A 26,009-nucleotide genomic window follows, 5' to 3' on the forward strand; every position below is an offset into this window, starting at 1 on the left:
AGCAAGCACAAAACCCTATGTTCAATCTCCTGCACCTCCCAAACTGGGTATGGGGGTGCACGCCTCTAACTCCAGCACCGAGTGGGGAGACACAGGAGGATCAGTACTTCATCAAGGTTTTCCTCAGCCAATCATCAAATCTGAGGCAGCCTGGGATACATAAGCCCCGTCTCAAACAAACAAACAAAAAAGGGGGTGGGGGAGGTTGGGGAGATGTCTCAGTGGTTAAGAGGACCTGGGTTCAATTCCCAGCACCCACATGGCAGCTCACAACTGTCTGTAATGCCAGTTCCAGGGGATCTGACACCCTCACACCAATGCACATAAAATAAAAAAGAAATTTCCTAATGAAAGATTTTATTTTTTAAAATTTGTTTTTTTGTTTTTCAAGACAGGGTTTTGTTTTTTCCTGTGTAACCCTGGCTGTCCTGAAACTCACTCTGTAGACCAGGCTATCCTCAAACTCACAAAGATCTACTCTGCCCTGAGTACTGGGATTAAAAGTGTACGCTACCACCACCCAGCTAAAAGATTTTATTTTTAAGATTTTTTTTGGCTTGTACTTGGAAGGTAGAGGCAGGCGGATCTCTGTGAGTTTGAGGCCGTCCTGGTCTACAGAGTGAGTTCCAGGACAACCACGGCGGGTACACCCTGTCTTGAGAAACTAAAAAAAATAAGGAAAAAAAGACTTTTTTAGGGGGTAGGGGGTGGGTTTGGGACAGGGTTTTTCTCTGTGTTGTTTTGGTGCCTGTCCTGGATCTCACTCTGTAGACCAGGCTGGCCTCGAACTCACAGAGGTCCACATGGCTCTGCCTCCCAAGTGCTGGGACCGCCAGGCAAGATCTTGTTTTTATCAGCTGGGCATGATGGTGCACAGCTCTAATCCCAGCACTCAGGAGATAAGTAAATCTCTGTTGAGTTTAAGGGCAACCTGGTCTATGTAGTGAGTTCAAGGCCAGTCACAGGGCTATGTAGACACCCTGTCTTAAAAACAAACAAACAAATTAGTGCTTTGTCTGCATATAAGCACACGTGTGCAGTACCCATGGAGGCCAGAAGGCATTGGATCCCCTGGAACTCAAGTTATAGAAAGTTGTGAACCACCATGTGGGTGCCAGGAACTGAACACAGGTCCTCTGCAAGATCAGTAAGACTTTAACCACTGAGCCATCTCTCTGGGCCCTTACTTTTATTTGAAAGGTATCTTACGTGTATTAATGCTTTGTCTGCATGCATGTTTGTGTGCCACATGCATGCAATGCACACAGAGGCCAAAGAGGGCATCAGATCCCCTGGAACTGGAGTTACAAATGGCTGTGAGCCTCGTGTGGGTGCTAGAAGCCAAACCTGGAGCTTCTGGACCTTAACCTAAGCCTTCTCCAGGCCTAATCCTTGTATGTATGTATGTATGTATGTATGTATGTATTTATTTATTTATTTTTGGTTTTTCGAGACAGGGTATCTCTGTAGCTTTGGAGTCTGTCCTGGATTACCTCTATAGACCAGGCTGGCCTCAAACTCACAGAGATCCACCTGCCTCTGCCTCCTGACTGCTGGGATTACAGGTGTGTGCCACCACCGCCCGGCTGATTTATCTATTTTTATTTTATGTACATTAGTGTTTTGCCTGCATGTATGTTTGTGTGAGTGTTGGATCCCCTGAAACTGGAATCACAGACAGTTGTGAGCTGCCATGTGGGTGCTGGGAATTGAACCCAGGTCCTCTGGAAGAGCAGCCAGTGCTCTTAACCACTGAGCCCTCTCTCTAGCCCCTAGCCCTTATTTTTAATTACATGTATATGTATGCATCCGTGTGTGAGTATGTGCCCATAAGTGCAGGTACCCACAGATAGATGAGAAGATTGCTCCACATGAAAATGTATTTTTTAAATGTGACTGCACAGCTTTCAAGTAGATAACATTGTGTCAGTGTGGTGGTTGACATGAAAATGGCCCCCATAGGCTCAGAAGGAGTGGCACTATTAGGTGTGGCCTTGTTGGAGTTAGTGTGGCCTTGTTGAAGGAAATGTGTCACTGGGGGTGAGCTTTGAGGTTTCAGAAGCTCAAGCCAGACCCAGTGTTCTCTCTCTTCCTGCTGCCTGCTGATCCAGATGTAGAACTCTCTGCTTCTTCTCCAGCCCCAAGTCTGCCTGCATGCTTCCATACTTCCTGCCACAATGATAATGGACTAAACCTCCGAACCTATAAGCCAGCCCCAATGAAACACTTTCCTTTATAAGAGTTGTCGTGGTCATGGTGCCTTTTCATAACAATAGAAACCCTAACTAAGACAGTTTGGACATGCCTGTGTGTGATAAAATTAATTTCTTAATTACAATCCACTAAATAATGTTGTTCTGCCGGGCAGTGGTGGCACACGCCTTTAATCTCAGCACGCGGGAGGCAGAGGCAGGCGGATCTCTGTGAGTTCGAGGCCAACCTGGTCTACAGAGTGAGATCCAGGACAGGCACCAAAGCTACACAGAGAAACCCTGTCTTGAAAAACCAAAATAATAATAATATAATAATGCTGTTCTTTTCTGGTATGCTGTGGTCACAAACACACAGCTACTGCCTGGGAAACAGATAAGCCATTAGATTAGTGGTTCTCAACCTGTGGGTCTTGATCCCTTTGGGGCTGAATGACCCTTCCCAGGGGTCACCTAAGACCATCAGAAAACACAGATATTTACATTATGATTCATAGCAGCAGCAAAATTAGTTATGAAGTAGCAATGAAAATAATTTCATGGTTGGGGGGTCACCACAACATGAGGAACTGTATTAAAGGGCCACAGCTTTAGGAAGGTTGAGAACCATAGCTCTAGACCATTATTATGCCTCATTTTTTTTTGGACCAAGAAACTGAAGCTCTGAAAGGTGAAGTCAAGCATCATGGTTTCCCCCATTGTAAGCAGCTGGCCTTGGGCTTGAACTCCAGTGTGCTGGACTCCAGAGACTAGAATTTGGGCAACCAACGGTGTCTGGAGAAGAACAAGGCACTGGGTTGAGGTTCCTTTTCCTGCCTCTGTGGCAAAGCCTCCAGGGCCAGCTGAAAGGCTTCTGTTCTCAGGACAGGCACTCTCAGGGCTGCCTGGTGTCTAAGGAGTCCCACTGTCCAGCTATACTCAGAGGATGGGCCACACCTAAGAACCACGGACAGGGCTGATGGGAGTCCAGAGCCGCTGCAGGAGGGCACATACACTGTTACAGTGACAACATAGCATGTGTTATGTGCCAGGCCTAGACTCGGGGTCACCAGCGCCACTTGTGATTGTACCCATCTTCAAGATGAGGGGGCTGGGGTTCCGAGCAGCTCAGAAACCTACCCACAACCTTGCCGCTGGGAGTGAGCAGGGGGAGAGCTGGGACTTGGCTCCCCTTGTCTGCTTGAATCCCTACTACACATCCATTCCCACAAAGTCAACCAATGGGGAGGAGACCTGCCGGGGAACAGTCACTCAGACGTGTCAGGAAAAGATGTCTCACACAGGGGCCAGGTGTAAAACAGAGGCTTTAATCCAAACAGCAAGGGAGGCAGGCCTAGGGACCCAGGGACAGCGGAGGGAGAGGCACAGGGCTAGGGACCCAGGAAGGTGGTGGCCTGGCCCTGGAAGGGAGGCTGGCACTGGGTCTTTCCTGGGAAACGACCTGTGACACCGATGACTGCAGTCCCAGCTCTGTGCAGACCATTGCTAAGCTCTGGCCAAGGCCCTGGGCTGTGCTCTCTGTGTCCACTCCCCAAAGCTCCGTGGACACAGACACAGGATGAGCAGTGCAGAAGGACAGGAGGAGGGTGGCAGGGAAGCCTGCAGGTACCAGCTCAGCCACAGCACTGGGGGAAAACTGCTGACTGGGGCTAGGTCCCCTCGGCAGTTCTGCCCATTCTGAGTCTGTGCCCAGGGCCAGGGTACACTTGCCTCATCTCATAAAGGGTCGGAAGAGAGGGCTGCCGCCTCCCCTGCCATCTCACACCAGCCCCAGACCGACCCAAGGGAGCAGAGCAGCAAGCAAGGGCCTCAGGTGAAGCTCAAGGCCACGGAAGCAGGGAGGAAGGGACAGCACTGGTCAGGCCTAAGACTGACCGGAGGAAACCAGGTTCTCCACACACAAGAGCCCTAGTGCCTCCCTGAGTCTCTACCATTCTCTCCCTGCCGGAGACAATTCTGGAAAGACAGTCCTCACCCATTCTACAGGCTTTCCCAGGAGCCCAGGGAAGCTTCCATAGCTAGGCTACCCCCAGGAAGGGGAACATTACTAAGAGTCAGGAAACCCAGCAAATCCAAGGGCCAGGGAACAGAAGCCAGAATGAGGCTGGGCACAGGTAACCTCAGGGCCTAGGAGGCTACCTTGAGAAGGCCAACCTCATCATCTCACCCTCAGCCCTCCCCAGCTGCTGACAGCCTCAGCCTCCAGCCCCACAGCAGACAGCCAGTGGAAGGAACACAGCTCGGGGAAGCTGACCAGCTGCTCCGGAGGTGCAGCACTCCTCTCTGAACGAGGAGTCCCATCATGGGAAAAGGGAAGCAATGGGAAGAGCAGGCCGCCCTTGTCTGCACATGGGCCTGGGCAAGAGAGGAAGGAAGCGAGGAGGACAGGGATGGGCAGGGCCCTGAGACCACGTCCCAGCCCTCTTCTTGCTTGCCCAGCAGACGGACAGTCAGAAACTGGCCACACTTCGGTCAATTCCCACGACTCAGGCCCTGTTCAGCACCCATCTCAGTAAAGAGCATCTCATCAAACAGAAAGAACACAAGGTGGGTGGAGGGTGCTGGGTCAGAGGGACAGGAACCTGGCCAGGGTGGCTCTGGTGGCTCAGGCTCTCCTAGCCTGATGTGACAGGATGGATGGGCAGCAGGCTCCCGAACTTGAAGTGCTGGATCACAGGGAACTTCTCCAGGCACTGGGGAAGGAGGGAGACCGGGGTGAGGCGGGCTGGCCTCGTGCACCCCAGGGACCCAGACAAACCTGAGGGTTCAGACAGAAGCCACTTCTACGGGGTATCCGTGAATGCTCAAGAAGTCACCCAGTCAGAGCAGCCCTGGCCTAGCCAAGAAGGGTGATACTTGTTCACCCTGTCCGCCTCCCATTCAAAGATACACACACAGTGGAAGCCAAGACAGGCACAGAAACCGAAAAGACCCCCCCCTCCCCCACCCCCCACCCAGTCCTGCCCCTGGAGGTGTGGGGACATCTGAGCATGGCTGAGAAGAGGCTAGGACCCGTTCTCTGGAGTCTCTGGGTCTCGTTAACGTGAGACAACCCGAGTGGGCACACACCTCTGCCCACCTTGGCAACAGCCCCTGTGGAGGTCAAGGCAATAGCACTGATGGTAGGCAAAGGGATGGGGACTTCCTGAGCCCAGTTCAGCCCCCTGGCAAGAAGCAGAGAGCCGCAGGCAGCCTGACCCCAAGCCTGACCCCCATATCCTTGCCTGCCACAGGCCGTCACAGGCTCACTCTCCCAGGCAGTAGCCCAAGCCAGGGGGTGAGGCTAGGATCTGCCTGGCTGGCCTGGCCTCCTCCTATACTTTGGCCTCAGACACAACCCTCGGTGTGCTAGGGACCTGTAGGCTGTTGGGGAACAAGACTTATGGACTCGGAGGAGGTGAGGGCCTCTGCTGTGGTCAAAGGAGTAACCTGACTGGCTCGCCTTCCCTCTCCCCAGAAACCAGCTTTAGAACAAGCTCAAGGGGCACACACGGGACAAGTAGACAGGACTGAACTCCAAAGTGGAGCCAGGCCTGAGCACAGTAGGGAGAAGGGAAGTGCAGCATGTCCCTAAGGGAGGAGCAACATGTCCAGGCCTGAGGCAAGGCAGCTGCCATGGTGCTTATGTCATCAGGAAGTGGTGGGAGTTTGGAAGCCACCCCCATCCCCAGGGCTTGGAATTCCAGAAAGGGTCAAAGGTCAACCTGCCTCAAGCACTCACAAGAGAAGCCAGAAAGGCAAGTGGGGGAAGGGCAGAAATTGTCCTCATTCTGTCCACAGGACTGGCAGAACCTGAGCGTGAAAGAAGCCGCAGGGCTGAGGAAGTCCAAGACCCCAGGGCAGGAGAAACATCTAAGAGGGCCTTTCTTCCAACCATCCTGGCCAGCTACTGTGCCTGGGCTTCAGAAGCCTGTCACCTCCTGACCCCAGCAGAGTCTAGGCTGGGCGGTCTGTGATTCAAGGAGAGGTAGGACTTTCCAGGTACAGTGGTAGCCTTCAGAACAGAAAGACCCCCACCACACAAGGCCCAGAAAAACCCTGATACTTCTCTTCAAAAAACCAGGTCAGGCAACTTGACAGTTAATTGCATATCCTGAGGCTGTCTAATGCCATGCCTGATTAGACCTCTGTTGGCAGCTCAGGGTGCCATGGCCTTGTACTTCAAGTCTAAGTGAGCCTTAAATGTCTTCCCTATAGACATTTGGGCTGAAAAAGTAGGTCCTTTCCTGGACCCTCTGGGCAGGGGCTTATAGCCCTTTATAGAGATAAAAATCCCAGCATGTGGGAGGCAGAGTCAGGTGAATCTCTGAGTTTGAGGCCAGCCTGGTCTAAAGAGCAAGTTCCAGAGAAACCCTGTCTTGAATACCACCCCCCTCAAAAAAATAAAACACACACACAAAAAAAACTGGGTCCTACAAAGCCTTGAGGTCCTCACGCCTATCAGCAAGCCGTACAATTACACTACAAATCCAGCCTTGGCATAGGGGCCTGAGCCAGGGCAGGGGTCAGCTCCCACCTGCCGCATACACCAGGTGAAATGTCTGGTCTTCAGTCACACTGACCTTTCCTTCACCAACTAAAGATACCTAGCAACCCCTTCAGGACTTCAAGTTCAGGTCAAGGCTGCCAAGGTCTGTGTGTCATGCCACCAGCTTGTACCTTATCTGCAGATCTTCTGCCTCTGAAAGGGGGACAGGGTTGCAGGCCTTCCCCTTAGAAGGCTGAATCAAGGCAGGTTTGAAGACACACAAGGCCAGCATTTAGGAATCCAAGCAGGAGGCAGCTGGAGTCCTGCCTTTGATATAAGGGGAGCTACACACCCTCCATGCTGACACTTCCCTGCAGTGGTGTGGACCAGCAGCAGGTCAGACTTTTCTGTATTTCCCACTGGGAGTCTGCAGAAATAAGGCTGTGGAGGCAGGACCAAGGGTGGTGCCCAGGAGCTGGACCTGGCCTGCTGAGGAGGAAAAAGTCTGGGCAGCTCAGGAATGGCCTCCCAGATGAGAGGTATGTGGGCTGAAGCATAAACATAGGATGTGAAGTCTAGAGGAAGAGGGTCAGGAGGGAAGAAGACAGAAGAAAGCTGGCCAGGCCCAGACCTGGTCGGACCACGTTCTATTAACCACTTCAGGGCCAATCCAAGGGCACTAGGCAAGCGGGAAACATTTGTGCTACCAAATCTGGCTGGCCTCTAGAGCCTTCCCCACTGTCCTACCTCTGATGATGGATAGGGTGAGCTCTGAGCCCAGTGAAACTTGACTTCTCCAGAAGAGAAGGGATGATGTTGTCAAGAATCAGAGACGGGCATCAGCAGGACAAGGCCAGAGGCTGGGGGGCAGGCGGGCTGCGCAAGGTCAAAGAGCAGCAGTTCCAAGGACTAGTGTGCTCAAGCCGAGAGGGGCCGTGGAGACAGGGAGGAAGAAGGTAAGAGTCTTCTCCCCCTTTCTGGGGAGGAAAGGATGGAAGAAGTAGGAAGGGCAGGCCCTTTTCAGCAGGGGAGCTTCCCAGCCCAGACTTGTGAGCTGAAAGCAGAGAACACCCACACCCTTCCCATTAAAGAAGGCCAGGGACCACCCCTGACCATACCCTAGCTCACTTCGGACAGTGGCTCTAGGACCACACCCACCCCAAGGGTACCCTAGTCACCTTGGGAGAGACATTCAGGTTACCAGAGGGGCCTCTGGTCATTTGACAGAAAGAGAGCCTCCAACTTCTCTAGCAGCAAGGGCTGTGTCAATCTCTAAGCTACACAGGGCCCATCAGGTTCTGAGGTCTCCACGTTTCCGAAAGAATCAGCAGTCCTGACTTCCCCCCAGGACTAAGTGACAGCGGGGCAGACATGCTGGCCAGACCCCACTCACCTCCGCCTTATACATGCGGATGAGGCCTTGGTTCACTTTAGACCACGAGGGGACAGCACTGATGTTCCACAGCTGGTTGGAGTGCTCTGCAAAGGGGCCGGTCTTCATCTGGAAAAGAAAAGTCCAGGAACTAGAGAGGCAGAGGCCACCTGGGAGTCTAGCCCTGCTCTCATGCAGCATGGACACAAGAGCACACAGGAGATGGGGAGGCACACTCATGAGGGAAGGAAGGGGCCTGGCCTGTAAGCCCTGCTGAAAAATACCACCTCTCCTGCCCACATCCTCCGCTTACCTTTCCTTCCTATAGACTGGAAAACAAAGGCCCTGTTCCCAAAACCTATCAAGTTTAGCAACCCTAGGAAGACAAAATCTCCACCCTGGGAGAGTTCCCATTCAGACGTGTTCCCATTCAGACAGCAGCCAGGCTCCCTTCCCCAGACTGTACGGGCTTGGTCTGGACCTGCCAGGCAGACCTCAGAGGTAGGAGAGGGGCTGTGGGAGGGCCCTGTTGAGAGTCGCTGCATAGCAGATAGAGGGAGAAACAGGTGGCTGACAGGAAGGAGGCCACAACCCCAGAGCAGGACGGGAGGAAGGTTTGTTTAGCCAGGTCAAGAGGAAGGCAGAAATAAGCAAGGCAATAAGATCGGCAGGAACATGGCCAGTCCATCACTATGTCCTTCTTGCTAAATAACCTGACTCCAGGAAGGCAGGAGCGCTCTAGCAAGCCCAGGAGGTTCTTGTGACATCAGGTCCACCTGTGTCCTGAGTGGATTCTGTCAGTCACAGCGCAAGGCCAGGACAACTGTATTTATTAACCATGTAGCTCACCACACCCGCCTCACTCCCTTCCCAGTTTACAGGCAGCTTTATGTTAGGAACAGGGCTCAGCCTCCAGCCTCAGCTACAGAGAGACTCTGAAAAGCAAAGTAACTGAGTTTGGCAAGGAGGCAGAGACTTGGACCTTAGTGAGTGGAAGGTTCCAGAAGAGGTTCTACATGGAAGTGGGGGGTAAGGTAGGGGTGGCTAGTCCAAGGAGAAAGGATAAACCCATTCTTTGTAATGGGACATCGCAGGCCACTTTGGTGCTGTGGCTTCACTGGTCCACTCCTACAGGCCTCCACTTCAGTAAGAACAACTTCTAGATTTACATTAGAAATACTGCCATCTTCCCACCTCTCCTTCCCCTGGCAAAAGTCCCCAAGGAGAGCCTGTCTCAGTGGTCCCTCCCCAGTGGTGAAGTCACCAGACTTCCAAAGCTAGCCTCGCTCTCTACCAGGCATTTGTGGAGTCTTTCCTTGACCAGGAACAGGAGGCACCAAAGTTTACAAGGCCCTTGTTTCCTGAGACGGATCCCAACACCCCTGCAAAGATTGCACCCTCAGCCTCTCTAGTTCCTGCCCTCACCTTGCACACCCGCACGCCAGAGGCCGGAGACTGCTGGGGTATGGACCAGGGCCCCTGCCGACCGACCCTCTGAGCCAACTGCCAACTGCTGTGTCTCATAGCAGGTGCTCAAGGGCCTGCTCAGCAAGGGCTCTGGGGCAAAGACAGACATAAGACTCTGCCTGGAGGCCCAGCCTCGCTCGCTCGCCAGCAAGGGATATTCAGAAAGGGCTCTCTGGCAGGCTGCAGAGTTGTGAGGCCCAGTACGTCTCTAGAGAGGCCACCCCACCCCCAGGCCTCAGTGCCTCAGGTCTCCCAAGTCCTTCAGAAGGAGGCTCTGCAACTCAGAGAAAGAAAAAAAAAACAGATGAGGGGGGAAAAGGAATCGGGGGTGAGAAGACAAAAAAAAAAAAAAATTAGCTCATTCTAGCCACAAAGGGAGAAGAGAGAGAAAGAGCGAGAACGAGCAAGCAACTGCAGTCCCGCAGTGACCCCAGGGGAATCGTGTGAGTCAGAGCAGCCATATTGAGCAGGAAATTACTCACAGACGCTGCGTTCCTGCCTCTCCACTCCCCAGAGAATCGGCCTTTTGTAAATGGTTCCTCTGTCAGTAACTGAGGGGGATGGGCGGGGTGGGGGAGGCTCAGCACAGCGCCTTCCTGTCAGCTCCTTCCCTTCCAGCTGAAATCTGATCCCTCCCTTCCCAAAACTCCAAATTTAGAAGCCAGATTGAAACTGAAATTCTTTTCCTGCCTGCCCTGGACTCTTAAAGGCGCCAGGGCTGCATTTCCTGGAGCAGGAGGAGCCCCGCAAGGTGGGCTTCCTCCGCTGCCCTGCCCTGCCCGGAGCTATCAAGGCAGTCCCAACACAAGGCCAGCAAAGGGAAGCCACTTCCTTCCCAACTTCCTTGGGTTTGTTTTACCAGGAGGGATTTCAGGTCTCCAGAGGCAACAGAGCCCTGAACACCTCGCAGACTTCCAGGACGCTGTGCGCCAGGGTCTGGGTGATCCTAATCCAGCCACTCACTCACTGATCAGAGCTCCTAAAACGCTGCCCACTCCTCTGAATGCATGGGGGGCTGGTGGAGGGAGAAGAAAGACTGTGAAACAGAGTGGTGCAACAGCAACCGTCCAACCCAGACAGGCAAAAAAAAGGGCCTTTGCTACCACAGTGCCTAGCAACCAACCAGAGCTTGACCCCAGAGCCTGGCACCAAGAGAAAACCAAGCCTTGCAGAGTAGGTGCACACCAGCCAAAAGCCACCCCTCCCACGTCCTCCCACGTCCTCCCACCTCTGTTACTGAAACCACCGAGTGCAATGCGCTTTTAGCGCCACCTCGTGGTTACTTTGGGCTACCTTCTATGGGGTCCTCTGTCCCAAACTTTGGGAAAGCTTTTGGGGTTTTATACCAGCAGAAACAAACAAACACACTAACTTTTAGTGTGGGATCACTTCCCAGTCCCCGAAGCCCAATCTGGCTAGCCTCCTTGTTAGAATTATTGACAAGGACACAAGGGGCTTGGCAGGCCGCCAGGGAAGCAGAAACAGCTTAGGCTTTTGGCCTCAAGCAGCAAGCTCTGCAGAATCTGCGGCTCCTTTCCATCCAGTCCTTCCACCTCATCCAGGAGCTCTCCAGCCCCGCATTCCACTCTGAAGGAGCCCTGCAAAGCTGCCTCTCAAGGCAGTGAGCCAGGCTGCCCCCAAGTCCTTCTGACCTTGAGCCTGCCACTCTGCTGAAGGCAGCATATCTCTAAGAGGCAAGCAGTGCTCTGCAGCCATCAGTCCTGGCTCCATCTGCTGACTTGGAAAAAATGTGTCATTCCCCTCTGGCCCCTGAGCTTGGCAGAAGCCAGAGGCGAATGCTGACCAGAAGGAACTTAAGAGTCAAGGCTGCTAACCAGGCTCTTCCCTACTCAGAGGCTCAGAACAGGAAGTTGAACGTAGCGTCCATGGGCAGGGTCCATGTATACTTCCACAGAGCAGACATGCAGGTGGGCACGGGAAGAGAAGGAAGACAGGACTTTGTAAATTTGGGGTGAGAGAGTTTACAGGTATCGGTGGGAGAATGAAAAGCTCCAGCACCTGCTAGAAGCAAGGCCCTAAGACTGTAGGCCCTTGATGAGCTCCTGGCTCGTGTCCACAAGATTCTAAGTGAGAAAGCTGGCGTGGGCCCAAGGCCATGAATTTTCAAAGTCCCAAAGCCACTTTGGGGAATGTTCCAGCAACACACTATAGGGAATCCTGCCTTGGTGAGACGAGAGCTTCCCGTCAGGGAATCTGCCAGGTGGTATAGGGCCCAGTGACTGTCACCAGAGGCTGCCTGTTTTCACCTCCAGCACACTGCTGAAGCACAGACGAAGACAGCTAACCACTCCCGTCACTCCAGCTCTAAGCATGGCTCTACAGAAGGGGCCGGAAGGACGATGCTGCCGCCCCCCACACACATACAATGTCTGCCACCCTTTCAGGCCTGCTGCCAGTCACCAAGTCTAGCTAATAACTACAACTTAATCGTTAGCTCAAGAGCCCTGTGGGAGCTGAGTATGGCTGCTTATTTTGTAATCCCAAGCAGTTAGTAGGTTGGGGCAGGAAAATTGTCATGAATTTAAGGTCAGCTTGGGCAGCAAAGTGAGGCTCCACCTCAAACCAAACAATGAAAGAGTCCTCCTGGGTCTGGGAGAAGGCTGGCATGGGCAAGCAGGCCCTGGTAGCCGAAGCTGCCTACCCGAGGCTGCTGTGGCTCTCACCTCAGTGATGAACAGGATGCACTGAAGGAACATGTAGTCCTTGTGGTTCTCGCTCACCGCCTTCTCATCCACAAAATGTCTGGGCTCCAGGTGGGGGTGGTCTGGGGAGAGCAGAGGCCTGGCCTTCAGAACAGCCCTGATCCAGCCTGAGCACAAGGTGCCTACCACAGTACTTTACATCCGTTGTGATGGTGTGCTGGGGCAGAGCTGTGGTGGAGTGCTTGCCTAGTTGCATAAAGATCATAATGGGACTGAGAAATCTCTGCCACCTAGTGAGGTGCCACAGTACACACCAGCCTGCTATGCGCCAATCAGCAGAGGTAACAGACACAGCTAAGTACTGCGTGCCCCCCTTACCCATGACAGCACCATCAGCAGAGTGGACATCTACCTTCAAAGCTATCTCAGCTGGGTGTGGCAGTGTACACCTCTGGTCCCAGCATTCAGAGACAGGGGAGTTACAGACTAGTCAGGAAAAAAAATGTCCTTAGTGGAGTTAACTGCACACACTCACTGTGTCAAGAAGACACCATGGTGTAAGAGGTACACACTAAGTGCTTGTGCAATGAAACCATGCACAGGGTATACACAGGTGATGTAGGAATGTATCCTAACAAATCCAACTCAGCTCAGCACATGGCAGTGAGACCTTGATGGATGAGTCCAGCCTTCAAGGTTCTGCATCTATGCAAAAAGACTGGAATAGCATCACCCTCTACCCCACCAAAGGTTGGGGCCACACTAGGTATGGTGCCTGCCCTTAAATCTTCCTGGGGTCCCTGAGAAGACTGTGGTGGAAGTATCTAAAATGGCAAGTTCTCAGCCATTAGGCATTTGTGAGTATTAATTAGCAGCAGTTCATTCTCCCCAGAACTAAAGATGATCACTAACCCCGCCCAATGGCAGGTCCCAAGATGCTGCCCATGCCTGGATAACCATTTCAAACTGAGAAGGCATTGGCAGCAACTCCTCATATGCCCCTGCACAGATTTCAGTACCAACAGGGGATGGCACTGATGACTGACAAACCAAGAGGCCCTAATTTTCAAGTGAAAGCCCACAGCTGTTGCCAGGAGATGCATGCATGCACACCAGTCCATTATGCACCAACAGCGGCTCCAGTCTATGTCACTACCCATTATTTTGGTGGCACTCCACTGTCATCTCCTCCAGCTGGCCACACTGGCTGAAAGCACTAAGTCCACAGCAATCAGCCTCCATCACTAGCTGGTCTAATGTCCTGCTCTACAAGCTGTCACTGCGTGCCCTGGGCAGGAGGAAGGAAAACAGAGGGACTTGGGGGTTCAAGGTAGAGACGTGCCCACCCACTAGTACCTATGAGCTGTGAGCTGCCCCAGATGAAGGGCAGGAACTGGAAGTCATCCAGACCCCACACGCCCTGGCTGCCTGCAGGCTCCATCCTGTACGTCTTCTGCAACTTCCGCATAACCTCGAGGTACCTGCGTCGGAGGAGGGTGGGGGGAGAAAGGAGAGAGAAAGGTAAGAAGTGGTGTTCTTCAGCACAGGAAGGGTAGGGGGAATAGCAAGGCTGGAAGAGCCAACAGGGCTGCTTTTTTCTTTCTGCTCATACATCTTCTGTTAGGGAGAGAGACCAAACACCACCTGGAAACCAGGCTTAGTGTCGCCGTCCCTGGCAACTTGTAACCTCAGGCGGGAGTCCTTTCTCTAACCTCAGGCGCCACTGGAAAGTGGGTGACATCCAAGAAGTCAGACACATCCCTGGGTCACCTGCAGAGCTATACGTGCCTCAACTCCAGCACACCAGTATGCCCCAGGGACCAGTGCAGCTCAGAGCAGGTCTCTGCACCACTTAACTATGCAAAGATGTGTTGCTATTTTACTTTGCCTGCCTAAGGCACCTGACTGGTCTAATAAAAAGCTAAACGGCTAATAGTGAGAGAAGGTATAGGTGGGACTTGGGCACAGGGAGAGTAAGTATGAGGAGGAATTTAGGCTTGGGAAGAAAGAAAAGGGGACACCAGGGGCTGGCCAGCCAGACACAGAGGAAGCAGGAAAGTAGGACATACAGAATAAAAGAAAGGTGAAAGGCTCACAAGGAAAATGTAGATGAATAGAAACAGGTTAAATTAAGTTAAAAGAGCTAACAGGACAAGCCTAAGCTAAGGCCAAGCATACATAATTAATAATGTCTCCCTGTCTTTATTTGAGAGCTGGTTGGCAGCCCAAAGAAAATTCCAACTACACTGTACACCTGTGCTGCCCAGGAGAATCTGCCTCCTATGGTGGACTGTGATCTCAGCAGAGGTCTGTTTCCTCTTCTATAAGAGGGGGGCAGCTGCTGTATCATAGGGAGCCAGCTCAGAAGAGCCTCCACACGGTGAACACAGGGACAGCATGCACCTCTTCCCTTCAGCCAGCTCAGAAGAGCCTCCACACGGTGAACACAGGGACAGCATGCACCTCTTCCCTTCAGCCAGCTCTTACCTATCAAACACCTTGAAGACAATAGCCACCTGGTCGTCTACCCGGAGCACCCCGATCTTGCAGAGACAGCAGAGGAAAGCAGCAAAGGCGGCCTCATGCCCTGGGGAAGAAAAACATCTTAGGCTGAGGTCTTCCGGAAGGACTCCCCAGCATTCAGCTCCTCTGAGGAGGAAGGCCCATACTGAGGTGGAGCCTCCCGCAGTGTCCAGAAGATCCGGGCCTTTCAGTGATTACAAGCACTGGCGCGCATGCTCCCGATGGGCCTCATGTCAATTCCTGCACAGGCACTTGCCCCCTACTTTACGAGTTTGACACATTAGCAACCCCAGCTTACTGAGCACCTACTATGTGGGCACTCACTGTCCATGCTGGGTCCCAGGGACAAAGGAGTCCTTGCCTCAAAGAGTTCATCAACTGTCAGAAACCAGACATTAAACAGACATTACTACTGTCAGTCTAGCTATGCAGGAGACAGGTGGGTACCTGAGGCACATCCCAGGGGAACCCTGATTTCAGAGTTCAAGGTTTTCCCCTAAGGAAATGAAAGAGGAACGGCTAACAGCTGGGGAAAAGGACAGGAGGAATAGGCAGAAGCAACAGCACGTGCAAAGGCCTAGGAGTGTGTCTTTGGCAGAGGGCGAGGGAAAAACCTCTCCCCAGATGGCCTCAACAGCCACGGTAAGAAGCTTGGACGCGGTCCACTGGGACCATGTGGACAGACTAGAAGGCTAAGGTACCCTTTTCTCTCCCTGTCACATCCACAGCAACAGTCAGCTCTCAGAAGGCGCTGGCTGGACCTTGGACCCTGTTCCTTACGTGCTAAGACTTCAGGAAGGAGGGAAGCCGGCTATCTACAGACTGGAGAGTCGGCCAGAAGCTGGAAGCACATATGCTCAGTCATGTTCACCTGTCAATTTCCAGATGACCCTTTTGCCCTAGAAATCTTTTCCTTGCCGGGCAGTGGTGGCGCACACCTTTAGTCCCAGCACTCCGGAGGCAGAGACAGGCAGATCTGTGAGTTTGAGTCCAGCCTGGTCTAGAGAGTGAGTTCCAGGACAGCCAGGGCTACAAAGAGAAACCCTGTCTCGGGGTGAAAAAAATTTTTTTTCCTAGTTGGGTCTTTTTTTTTGGGGGGGGGGAGGGGTTGAGCTAGAGATCTTACAGAGATCCACCTGCCTTTGCCTCCTCTTATTTGGGTCTTAAAGCCCCCACATCCATGGTCTCAGAACTGTTTCCAGCAACAGAGCGAGCAGAGAATGAAGCTCTCCCAGGTTCTGGCTCCAGGCTCCCTCTGGCCCTCCTTCCTCAAGCAAGTGGGAGGCAGCCTATCTCTCACATGCCAGCTTTAGGGAAAGCAGGGTCTCCTGGGCCACAGAGGCCATCCCTGACCTAAAGAACACTTCTCTTTAAGGTACCCACAACAGCTTGGCTGAAATGGATGACAGAGCCAAAGACCATCAGCACAAAAAAAAGGGCTAAGAGACAAGCGATGTCAGGACAGAGCAGGCTAGCAAAGGTCTTTCTTTTCTCAGCGTCGATAGGCAGCTGCCTTGAGTAAGTGCTCAATAAACTATCACAGAGTGATGAAGAGCTTAACTGGACGCCAGCTTCACAAAGAACTGAAACCAACTCCCAGCGGGCGCCAGGCCTGCAGCATAGCGGGCGCCAGGCCTGCAGCATAGCGCCACCTGGTGGAATAAACTAGAGCACAGAGCCCCACCCACCCACCCACACAGGCCCTGCTGGACAGGGACACGGACACGGAGACACACACACACACACACACACACACCCAGGGGCCTGTGTGGAACATGAAGAAAGCAGCAAGGTCCCAGTCATCCAAAGCCGTGCAGCAGCAGCTAGATACCTGTGCCATAGTCAATGCGAGTGGAGTTCCCCACAGCCTCCTTCAAGTAAACTGCCACTTCAGGTACAGCCGCCGACAGGTGGGTGGGAACCACTGTGGCCACCAAGTTCTCTGCTTCCTGATAACACAAGAGACACACAGTGGTGGCAGCAGATTAGGCAGCATCTGAGGGTACAGGCACTGAGGGGCAGCATCTGCCTGGGGTCCATGCTGCCAGCCTGCCTATTTCCCAGTTCTGACTGGCCAGAGAAAAGGGGAGGGGATATAACAGACACCTGGAATGACTCTGGGAACAAGACAAAAGATCAATTCTCCCATGGGTAGCTCCCCAAAGGCCCACAGAGATTATGGGACATCCAGCCTATTATCCTCATAGTTGTTGGTTCCATTCCCAGGGCAGTAAGAGTGTAGGCCATAAGTCTGCCATGACAGACACATGAAATATCCCGAATTGCATTATTTATAGTCTCTAAAACATAAAAATTCACCTAGATGCCTGGCGGTGGTGGTGCATCCCTTTAACCCCAGTGTTCCTGCAAATATGAGCAGCACAAACATGCATTTTTAACTCCCTCTCCCAACTCAAAGGATATAAGGGCTGCACATCAGCACACCGGGCTTGGGCTCTATTTGCTTGCTTGTCTGAGTTTGTAACCCAGACTAGCTGAGAACAAAGCTCCTTAAACTGTGGGTGGGGGTAGCTCAGTGTGAGGGTGGCAACAGAATAAACAACAATCAGAAACTAATTAAAAATCAATTGCATTTGTGAGTCCAAGGTGTTTGGGCAATGCTCTCCTCTGCTGCAACACGTTACTGCAGCCTTGGTTCTGAGCATACGACATGCACCTGTGCACTGTGAGTATGGCCATGTATACCATCACACCACACAGTACCAATGAGCCCTGACTGACACACCCAGATGCTGGGAACTGTAGGGCTTTCTCTGCACTGTTCTCTAATAGAAACATAATGGCTTGCTGGTAGAGGTGGTACACACCTTTAATCCCAGCACTCAGGAGGCAGAGGCAGGCGGATCTCTGTGAATTTGAGGCCAGTCTGGTCAACAAAGTGAGTTCTAGGACAGCAAGGACTACATAGAAACTGTCTCCAAAAACCAAAACCACAACCAAAGAAATATAAATGGCTTAGCTACAGAAAACAAAGATTTCTGATGTCCCTGCTGTCACTCCTCAGCACCAATCAAGTTAATGTATTTCAAGATTGTACTGCTTATGCCTTGAGTGCATGCATGTGATACACATGCATGTAGTGCCCTTGGCATCCACAAGAGGGTGCTGGATCCACTAGAACTGCAGTGGCAGGGAGTAGTAAGCCAGCCAGGGTAGATGCTAGAACTGAACTCAGGTTCTCTGCAACAGCAGCCCAAGCATGGCTGGGCATGGTGGTACATGCCTTTAATTCCAGCACTCAGGAGGCAAAGGAAGAAGCCAGCCTGGTCTACAAAGCAGGTTCCAGGATAGCCAGGGTTAACTAGAAAGCCTCTGTCTCAAAAACATAGCAGCACATGCTCTTAATTGCTGAGCCATCTCTCTAGCCACAGAGAATATTTGATTTTAAAAACTGCAATTTGAGTTGCCAATCTGAGGTTTTTTTTTTTTTTTTTTTTTTTTTTTTAAAGCCAAAGAAACAAAACAAATTGGTGAATGAATTCTGGCTTTGGATTAAAAGAGCTTCCAATTATTTTAGTTTGCTTCTCTGTTACTGCAAATACACACCATGACCAAAAAACAGAAATCGGTACCAGGAGTGGGGTGTTGCATCAATGGATCTGATCATGTTTTGTTGGAAGATTGGGGAAGTGTTTGGAACCTGAGCTGGAAAAGACATCGAGTCCTCAGAGCTTAATGGGCTGTTGTGCGGGAGCGTGGAAGAATGGTGAGAAAGTCTCACAAAGCAGCAGATCCTACAAGGTCTCTGGTCAGCAGGTGCTGAGAAATCAACTGCGGATAATATGAGATCAGCATTGTCGAGGAAAACTCTTCTGGGAAATATTTCACCAGACAAGCTGTGGTCTGGGCAAGGCTGCATCTCCAGTTGGAAGCTGAACTGGGCAACATGTAAGAGTCTCCACATAGTATGATTTTGAAGGCATGAGGAGTCACGGAGAAGCTGAGGCTTGACATCAAATGGTGAGGTCAGAGTCCCTGAAGAGAGGTCAGGGTGTGGGGGGCTATTAGTGATGGTGCAGCAGAAACCACAGGACACTGGCTGTGCAAGGACCACGGAGAGAGTGGAATGGAGCCAACCTGAGCCTACAAGACAAGCTATGTGTGCTGCAGATGGCAAAGCTGGAGACACGGGCTGCCCAAGCACTCTGGAGCCCAGAAGATCATGTGTGAATTCCAGATGTGAGAAGCTGAGATTTCCACACTGTTGAATTTTGGTTCTGCTTTTGCCTGATCATAACCATATCTTGATCATCCTCTCTTCTGAAATAAGAAAGTATATAACTTGTTTTCTGTTTTATAAGAGCTCAGTTACGACTCAGATTTTAAAGAGAACTGGAACCTTTTAGGTGTTGAGTTTTTTATTTAAAGACGATGAAATTTTTTTTTAATTTCTTTATTATGTATACAGTGTTCTGTCTGCATGTCAGAAGAGGGCACCAGATAACATTACAGATAGTTGTAAGCCACCATGTGGTTGCTGGGAACTGAGCTCAGAACTCTGGAAGAGCAGCCAGGGCTCTTAATCTCTGAGCCATCTCTCCAGCCCCCCAAACACTTTTTTTTTTTATTTCTTGGAACTTTTTTTTAAAGTTATATTGTTTTTCTTGTTTTTTTTTTTTTTTTTTTTTTTTTTGTTTTGTTTTGTTTTGTTTTGTTTTGTTTTCGAGACAGGGTTTCTCTGTGTAGCTTTGGTGCCTGTCCTGGATCTCGCTCTGTAGCCCAGGCTGGCCTCGAACTCACAGAGATCCGCCTGCCTCTGCCTCCCGAGTGCTGGGATTAAAGGCGTGCGCCACCACAACAGGGTCTCACTATGTAGCCCTGGCTGGCTTGGAACCTGTTATATATGTATCAGGCTGGTCTCAAACTCACAGGAATCCACCTGCTTCTGCCACCCAAAATTGGGATTAAGGGTGTGCACCCACACCCAGCTTTTCCTTTTTCTTTTTCTTTTTGGAGGGAGTTTTTTCCACCTGCCTCTGCCTCCCAAGTGCTGGGATTAAAGGCTTGGGCCACTACCACCTAGCTTCCTTATTCCTTTTCACGGTTGCATAGTACTTCACAGTATGGTCTCGTATAGTTCACTTGTCCTCTTATGACGGGTACCTGAGTCACTTCCAATCTGCTGTTAATAAAAATGACTTAATAAGCAGCCTCATACAGGGGACTGTGTAGCCACACCTGTAGTTCCCAGAAGACTGGCTGGGACAGAGGATGATTTTGTAATTTAGGTAAACAAAACTGCCATTCTGACAAATTACCTGATTTTATGTTTGGAAGCTAGACTGGCCTACTTTGAACACAGACCTTGCCCCACCTGGAGCCACAGTAGTTCTCCCACTGGCCCAGCCCAACCTGGGCTCTGACGGTCTCACCTGATCAAGTTTGGCATACCAGGTCCTGTAGGCCTTGTTCCCAAATCGGGAAGGCTGGTCCACCGGCGGGGTCTCATCAATCCACCTATCCAGCGTATCAAGAAGAGCTACCAGCTTCTCAATGGCCTGTGAAGGGGAGACAGGAACCACACCAGTGACTGGTGGCCCTGCTTGAGCCACAGAAGGAAGTCTCAATTGCTGGGGGAGGTGGCCCCTAGGCTGGCCTAGCTGTCACCCTCATTCCCAACTGTCCTGAATGGGAAGGAGGGTCAGGAAGCGACCTTCCCTTCAAAGAGAGAATCACACTTGGCTGACAGGACAGCGTCCTGGGTAGTTCCAACTGTTTCTTCAGCCAGCCTACTCAGGAGGGGTCACTAGAGAGCCCCATCTTTGTTAAAGCAGGCAGGACTGAAGAGCAGAGAAAGGCAGTGTGGTGCTTCATCTCTGTAAAGCTAGACAGAAGCTAGTGTCATCGGGAAGAGGGAACCTAACTGAGAAAATGTCCCACTAAACTGGCCTACGGGCAAGCCTGGGGTGTATGTTCTTGACTGATGATAGATACAGGAGGGCCCAGCTTATTGTGGGCAGTGCTGAGCCTGGACAGGTGGTCCTGGGTTCTTGACGAAAGGCTGAAGCTGAGCAGTGATGGCACACGCCTTTTTTTTTTTTTTTTTTGGTTTTTCGAGACAGGGTTTCTCTGTGTAGCTTTGCGCCTTTCCTGGATCTCGCTCTGTAGACCAGGCTGGCCTCGAACTCACAGAGATCCGCCTGGCTCTGCCTCCCGAGTGCTGGGATTAAAGGTGTGCGCCACCACCGCCCGGCCGGCCGGCCGGCACACGCCTTTAATCCTAGCACTCAAGAGGCACAGGCAGGGGGATCTTTGAGTTCTCTGAGTTGAGGCCAGCCTGGTTCTACACAGTGAGTTCCAAGAAAGCCAGGGCTAAACAGAGAAACCTTGTCTCAAAAAACAAACAAACAAAACAAAAGAAAAAAGAAAAGAAAGACACAGGCTGAGCAAGTCATGAAGAACCAACCAGTAAGCTACAGTCCTCCACAGCCTCTGCCTGAGTTCCTACCCTGACTTCCCTCAGTGGTGGACTGTGACGTGAGTTGTAAGCAGAAACAAACCCTCTCCTCTCCAAAGCTGCTTTGCTTACAGTGCCCTTTTTGTTGTTATTTTTTTTGTTTTAAGGTTTTTTTTGAGACAGAATTTCTCTGTGTAATGGCCCTGGCTGTCCTGGAATTCACTCTGTAGACCAGGCTGGCCTCGAACTCACAGAGACCTGCCTGCCTCTGCCTCCTGAGTGCTGGGATTAAAAGCGTGCACCACCACGCCCTGCTGGTTATGGTGCCTTATCGCAGCACTAGAAAGAAACTTTAAGACAATCTTCACTGTCCCCATGCTCCATTTAGAACCACTGTTAAAGCATCCTTCTGTGTATGTCTCTAGGGCATTTTCCAGATGGTTTAACTGCGGAGGAAGACCCACCCTGAATGTGGGTCGTAGCACCCTATAGGTAGGCTCCTAGACTGAATAAAAAGGATAAAGGAGAAACCCAGCTGAGCACCAGCCTTTCTCTCTCTGCTTCCTGACTGTGGATGCAAAGTGAACAGCCGCCCCACATCCCTTCAGCGTGTTATACTTCCCTGCCATGAACTGTACCTCAACTAAGTGCTGGAATAAATCCTCTCCCTTAAACAGCTTCCAAGACAAGTAACTACTACAGCCAGTAATCCTGACCCCCCAAAACAAATACCGCCCACATCTTAACACCCTGGCTTGTTCTCTAGAGTGCTCCCCAACACTTGAAGAACTCCACAGATAGATAGCCTGGCTCCAACCCTCTACTAAAACAGCACTGAGCTACTTGGGAGACCTGAGCTTCTGTTTCTTCATTCCAAATGTGAGGGAAAGGATCTATACCTCCTAAGGTACAAGAGCCTGCTACAGAGCAATGAGATATACTTAATGCCTACAGACCCTGAAATTGGACCATGGACAACTGCCCTAGCCGGCTCCTCTCCACTAAACCTCATTCTACACCAGTGTGTACACAGAATGCTGTGACCCCCTTAATAGTCTTCAACTGTTGAAACGTCTAGGCTTTCTTCATATTTCACCCACCACAGACAATATGGAAATCTGGGGTCACCTGGACAAAGCTCTGACAGCTGGCAGCCTAAGAACCCATCTCTTCATGCCATCCCCACAAACAGTACCAGGAAGCAGACTCAGAGTCACAGGTGTGGGAGGCAACAGCACATTAAATGTTAGTTACAGAGGAAATCGGGTCAGGCATCCAGCCACATGTTCCTTCCAGGCCAGGATTAAGGGCTGGAAGAGTACATGATACTGGAGCAACTTAAGGCCAGGAAGCCTTGGGAAGAGAGGCCCTGCCAGGAAGCAAATCCTGTCTGTGTCAATGGGAATGCACAGTATAAATAGAAATCTCCAGGAGATCCTGGAACTGGGTAAAAACAGGAGCAACCCCAAAAAGGCTTCCGTTAAGTGCTGTGTACCTGCAGTGAGGACTCTGCTGCAAGGACTCTAGCTGTACAGCATAACAATGGCCCTGAATGCTGATATCCCCCTCCTCACATATGCTAGGGGTATGGAAGGAAGGAAAGTTGCTTGTAAGCTGAGGCGGTGGCTGGCGTGGCCTAAAGATGTCTTGCTGAACTGTAACAGCAAGTGCTGTCAGAGCCAGGCTTTGTGAGGAACCAGGTCACTAGGAACTGCTGCTGAGTACAGACCAAAGCTCATTTCACATGGCAACTGGGGTCTGCAGGAGGGTGGGGCCTCTTAGCCCCAGGAAGCACCAGGCTCTCTGGAGATCTCAGCTTGAGGCCTGACAAGGCACTAAAGGGGATAAAGAATGTGACTCCTGGCCAGGCAGTGGTGGTACACACCTTTAATCCCAGCACCTGACAGAGCCAGGCGGATCTCTGTGAGTTCGAGGCCAGCCTGGTCTACAGAGCGAGATCCAGAACAGGCACCAAAACTACACAGAGAAACCCTGTCTCCAAAAAATAAAAAAATAAGAATGGGGCTCCTGAGGCCAGCAGGAGCCTGGACCCAGCAACTAGCTCAGCTGGGCTGATAAATAATTAAGAGACTCACAGCTCCTCCCTCTGCCTCCAATGTCTGTCCTGCTGGGAGAAGGGCTGGAGAAGGAAGCAATCCTGGGCTGGAACCACCCCACCCACCCCACCCTAAGGCAGAAGAAAAATTTGTGCCCCTTCCATTCCTATAGCAGCGTCTCTTGAACTTCAGGACCACTAAATCTTCTCTAAAATTAGACTTGCCAACTTCTCATTCTGCCTGGGCGGTGGAGGCAGAGGCAGCTGGATGAGTTCAAGGCCAGCCTGGTCTACAAAGCGAGTTCCAGGACAGCTAGGGATACACAGAGAAGCTCTGTCTCAAAAAATCAAAACAAACAAAAAACAAAACACAAAGGCAAAAGAAGCAACAAAAATAAGGTATGGTAGCAAACACCTTTCATCCCAGCACTCAGGAGGCAAAGGCACATGGATCTGTGAGTTCAAGGCCAGCCTGGTTTACATAGTAAGGTTCAGGCCAGGCAAGGCTATATAGAAGGACTCTGTCTCAACAACAAACACACCCATCTCCCTCTCTTAAATAAACACCTCTCCAGTACTAGCACAGTACAATCTAAAGGACAACTTGTCACCATGGGTCTAGACAACTCTACCTTGCTATGGCTTGTCCTCTGCTTCAGGTCGTATGGAAATCTGGGCTGTACTGAGAGGACACAGGAGCTCTGGCAGCTGTGCCGAGTGGCACAAGGAAATCCCTACATACAGCCATGGTGACATGCTATGGCTGCTACCTTCTACTGCTCCTGCCAACACTCAGGAGACTTCGGGGGACCAAACTGGCTCTGGCTGTACACCCACTAAGGTGGGCATAGGGATGGATCCAGCTCAGGACGGGCCCAGCTGAAGCAAGAACATCTGACAGTTAGAGCTGAATGAACCTACTGACACAGACAGCTAAGAACAGCAGAGGCTTTCAGCATATACTAACCCTGTACATGGGATCCCAGTGGCTCCTCACCTCATGTCCCACACCCCGAGGGCCCACTTACTCTACAGAGGGCCAGTAAGGACAAGAAGGAAGCCGAGTACGGTAATGAAAATCTATACTCCTGGTACTTGGAAGGCAGAGGCAGGAAGATCACAAGTTGGAGGCCAGCCTAGTTTAAACAGTGAATTCCAGGCCAGTCAGGGTGATAGCAAGACCCTAGCCTCAAAAAAAAAAAAAAAAAAAAAAAGAAAGAAAAAAAGAAAGGAAGGGAGGAAGGGAAGAAAGAAAAAAAGAAAGAGAAGATGCAATCCCAAGAAATGGACCTGGATATGGTTCAGTGCAGAGCTCTTGCTTAGCTTGTGCAAAGTGCTGGGTTCTATCCCCAGCACTCAAAAAAAAAAAAAAAAAAAAAAACGAGGAGGGGAACGCAAAGCCACTCAGCTGGGAGGTGGTGTGCTGGCAAACCCTATCAGCCTGACACACGATATGATCCTGCCAAAAGAACAGCCCTTCAGCCAAGGCAACACCTAATCAGTGAGGACAATTCCCATAGAAACTTGGGAGCAATTGAGGAGCCAAGGGGATTGGTAGCTCAGTCCTTGCTGGGGTAATCATAGCATTCTCCTTTAATTAGCTCCCCCTCGATGTTTCCAGCACACTGGGCAGGGCTGAACTCATCTTCCTAGCCAGCCTATGCTCAAAGCCACAGCCACACAGCCAATCCAAGGAGTCACTTGTGGGCTAGCTCCTCAAGGGACAGAGTCTCTCCCAGTGCTGCTTTAGCTCCCATCTAGTAGAAAGAACCAGACTGTCACCCAGGAGCCAACAAGGGCCAAGTGGCTGTACCAAGGACCTGGTTTGAGGGATTAAAAAGGGCATTGTTAGCCTGGGTCAGATGAAGAAACCAGGCCAGGACAAAGCCAGACCTTACCCAACAGGATCCAGCTGTAACTAGAGGGCAGAAAGCCAAAGTGTTGAGAGGCCACTCAGCTGCTGGTGTCTGAGATAAGAGGCTCAGAGTGGCTCTGGGCCAATTGGGCCATGAACCCGAGAGGCCACTGGAGGCCCGGGACCTAGTTCTGGGAGACGGCCTTGCAACAGCACGTGGCCTGGGAGACTACCCTCCAGTGGGAGAGGTGGCTGGCCACCTGGTTCCTATCTCAGACCTTTCCTGACAATCCGAGCACCCACGACACAGCGGGACTCCTAAAGCAAGAGCGAGCCTGTGCTCTCTGCTCAGCACTTCTACCAGGAATGGGGGTGAGGAAATGGGGCCCACAGAGCTCCTTGTCGGATGCTCAGAGCAGCAGTGCCTGGGGACACAGCTGCAAAGTCAGGACTGTTGAAACAATGAGGGAATGTCTCAATAGGGTGGCTAGTTAGGCCAACAGATAGGAGGTGTGCGTGTGCACTGTTCCCAGGGTTGCCCTGGAAAGTGGTGGTGCTGGGGTTTGAACTCAGGGCATAATGCATGTCAAGTATGTGCTGAATCTCCTAGAAAACTGGAGATCTAACCCTGTTCTGGTTTGCATTGATGCCAAACGTGCTTCTGCTAGTGACCTCTCCACAGGACTCATCTACCTCCTTTTTTTTCCAGCTCTTGGCATGCATATGCTAGGCAAGCATTTGGCCACATCTCCAGCCCCTTTTGTCATCTTTAATTTCAAGTTTAATAAAAATACCAATTAGAAAAAATACAGACTATAAGACTGCATACTTACCTCAATTTCAGTTATAAATATTATTTTATGCACAGATTGAAAACATTAGGAGTATGGGCCACAAATTCTAACTGCACTGTGCCGGGGTAACCATCGTCTGCACCTGCCTGCCATGGATGATCAGCCTGTGTGGCCTGCAGCAGG

At 51.3% G+C, this 26,009-nt stretch overlaps 1 protein-coding gene across 4 annotated transcripts in view; it reads right to left on the bottom strand.

Annotated features, from left to right (window-relative positions):
- Positions 1 to 3,496: 3,496 nt before the first annotated feature.
- Ptpa (protein phosphatase 2 phosphatase activator) overlaps positions 3,497 to 26,009 on the bottom strand; it is a 29,774-nt gene continuing 7,261 nt past the window's right edge. The window contains exons 4-11 of one of the 4 annotated variants that reach the window (XR_008215122.1): positions 20,097 to 20,222; positions 16,535 to 16,652; positions 14,668 to 14,767; positions 13,537 to 13,661; positions 12,202 to 12,302; positions 8,072 to 8,179; positions 7,426 to 7,655; positions 3,497 to 4,903 (exon numbers count right to left, since the gene is read on the bottom strand). Coding sequence is in view for 3 of the 4 variants with exons in the window: in XM_052724783.1 (XP_052580743.1) it covers positions 4,826 to 4,903; positions 8,072 to 8,179; positions 12,202 to 12,302; positions 13,537 to 13,661; positions 14,668 to 14,767; positions 16,535 to 16,652; positions 20,097 to 20,222 (756 nt within the window). In the remaining variant the exon portion in view is untranslated. Of the gene's footprint in view, positions 4,904 to 7,425; positions 7,656 to 8,071; positions 8,180 to 12,201; positions 12,303 to 13,536; positions 13,662 to 14,667; positions 14,768 to 16,534; positions 16,653 to 20,096; positions 20,223 to 26,009 lie in introns of those variants that run through there. The other 3 variants (XM_052724783.1, XM_052724785.1, XM_052724786.1) reach the window with 3 other exon arrangements.

Source organism: Peromyscus californicus, unplaced genomic scaffold, assembly GCF_007827085.1.
Source record: "Peromyscus californicus insignis strain IS unplaced genomic scaffold, ASM782708v3 Scaffold_7__1_contigs__length_154581171, whole genome shotgun sequence".
Classification (NCBI taxonomy): Eukaryota; Metazoa; Chordata; class Mammalia; order Rodentia; family Cricetidae; genus Peromyscus; species Peromyscus californicus.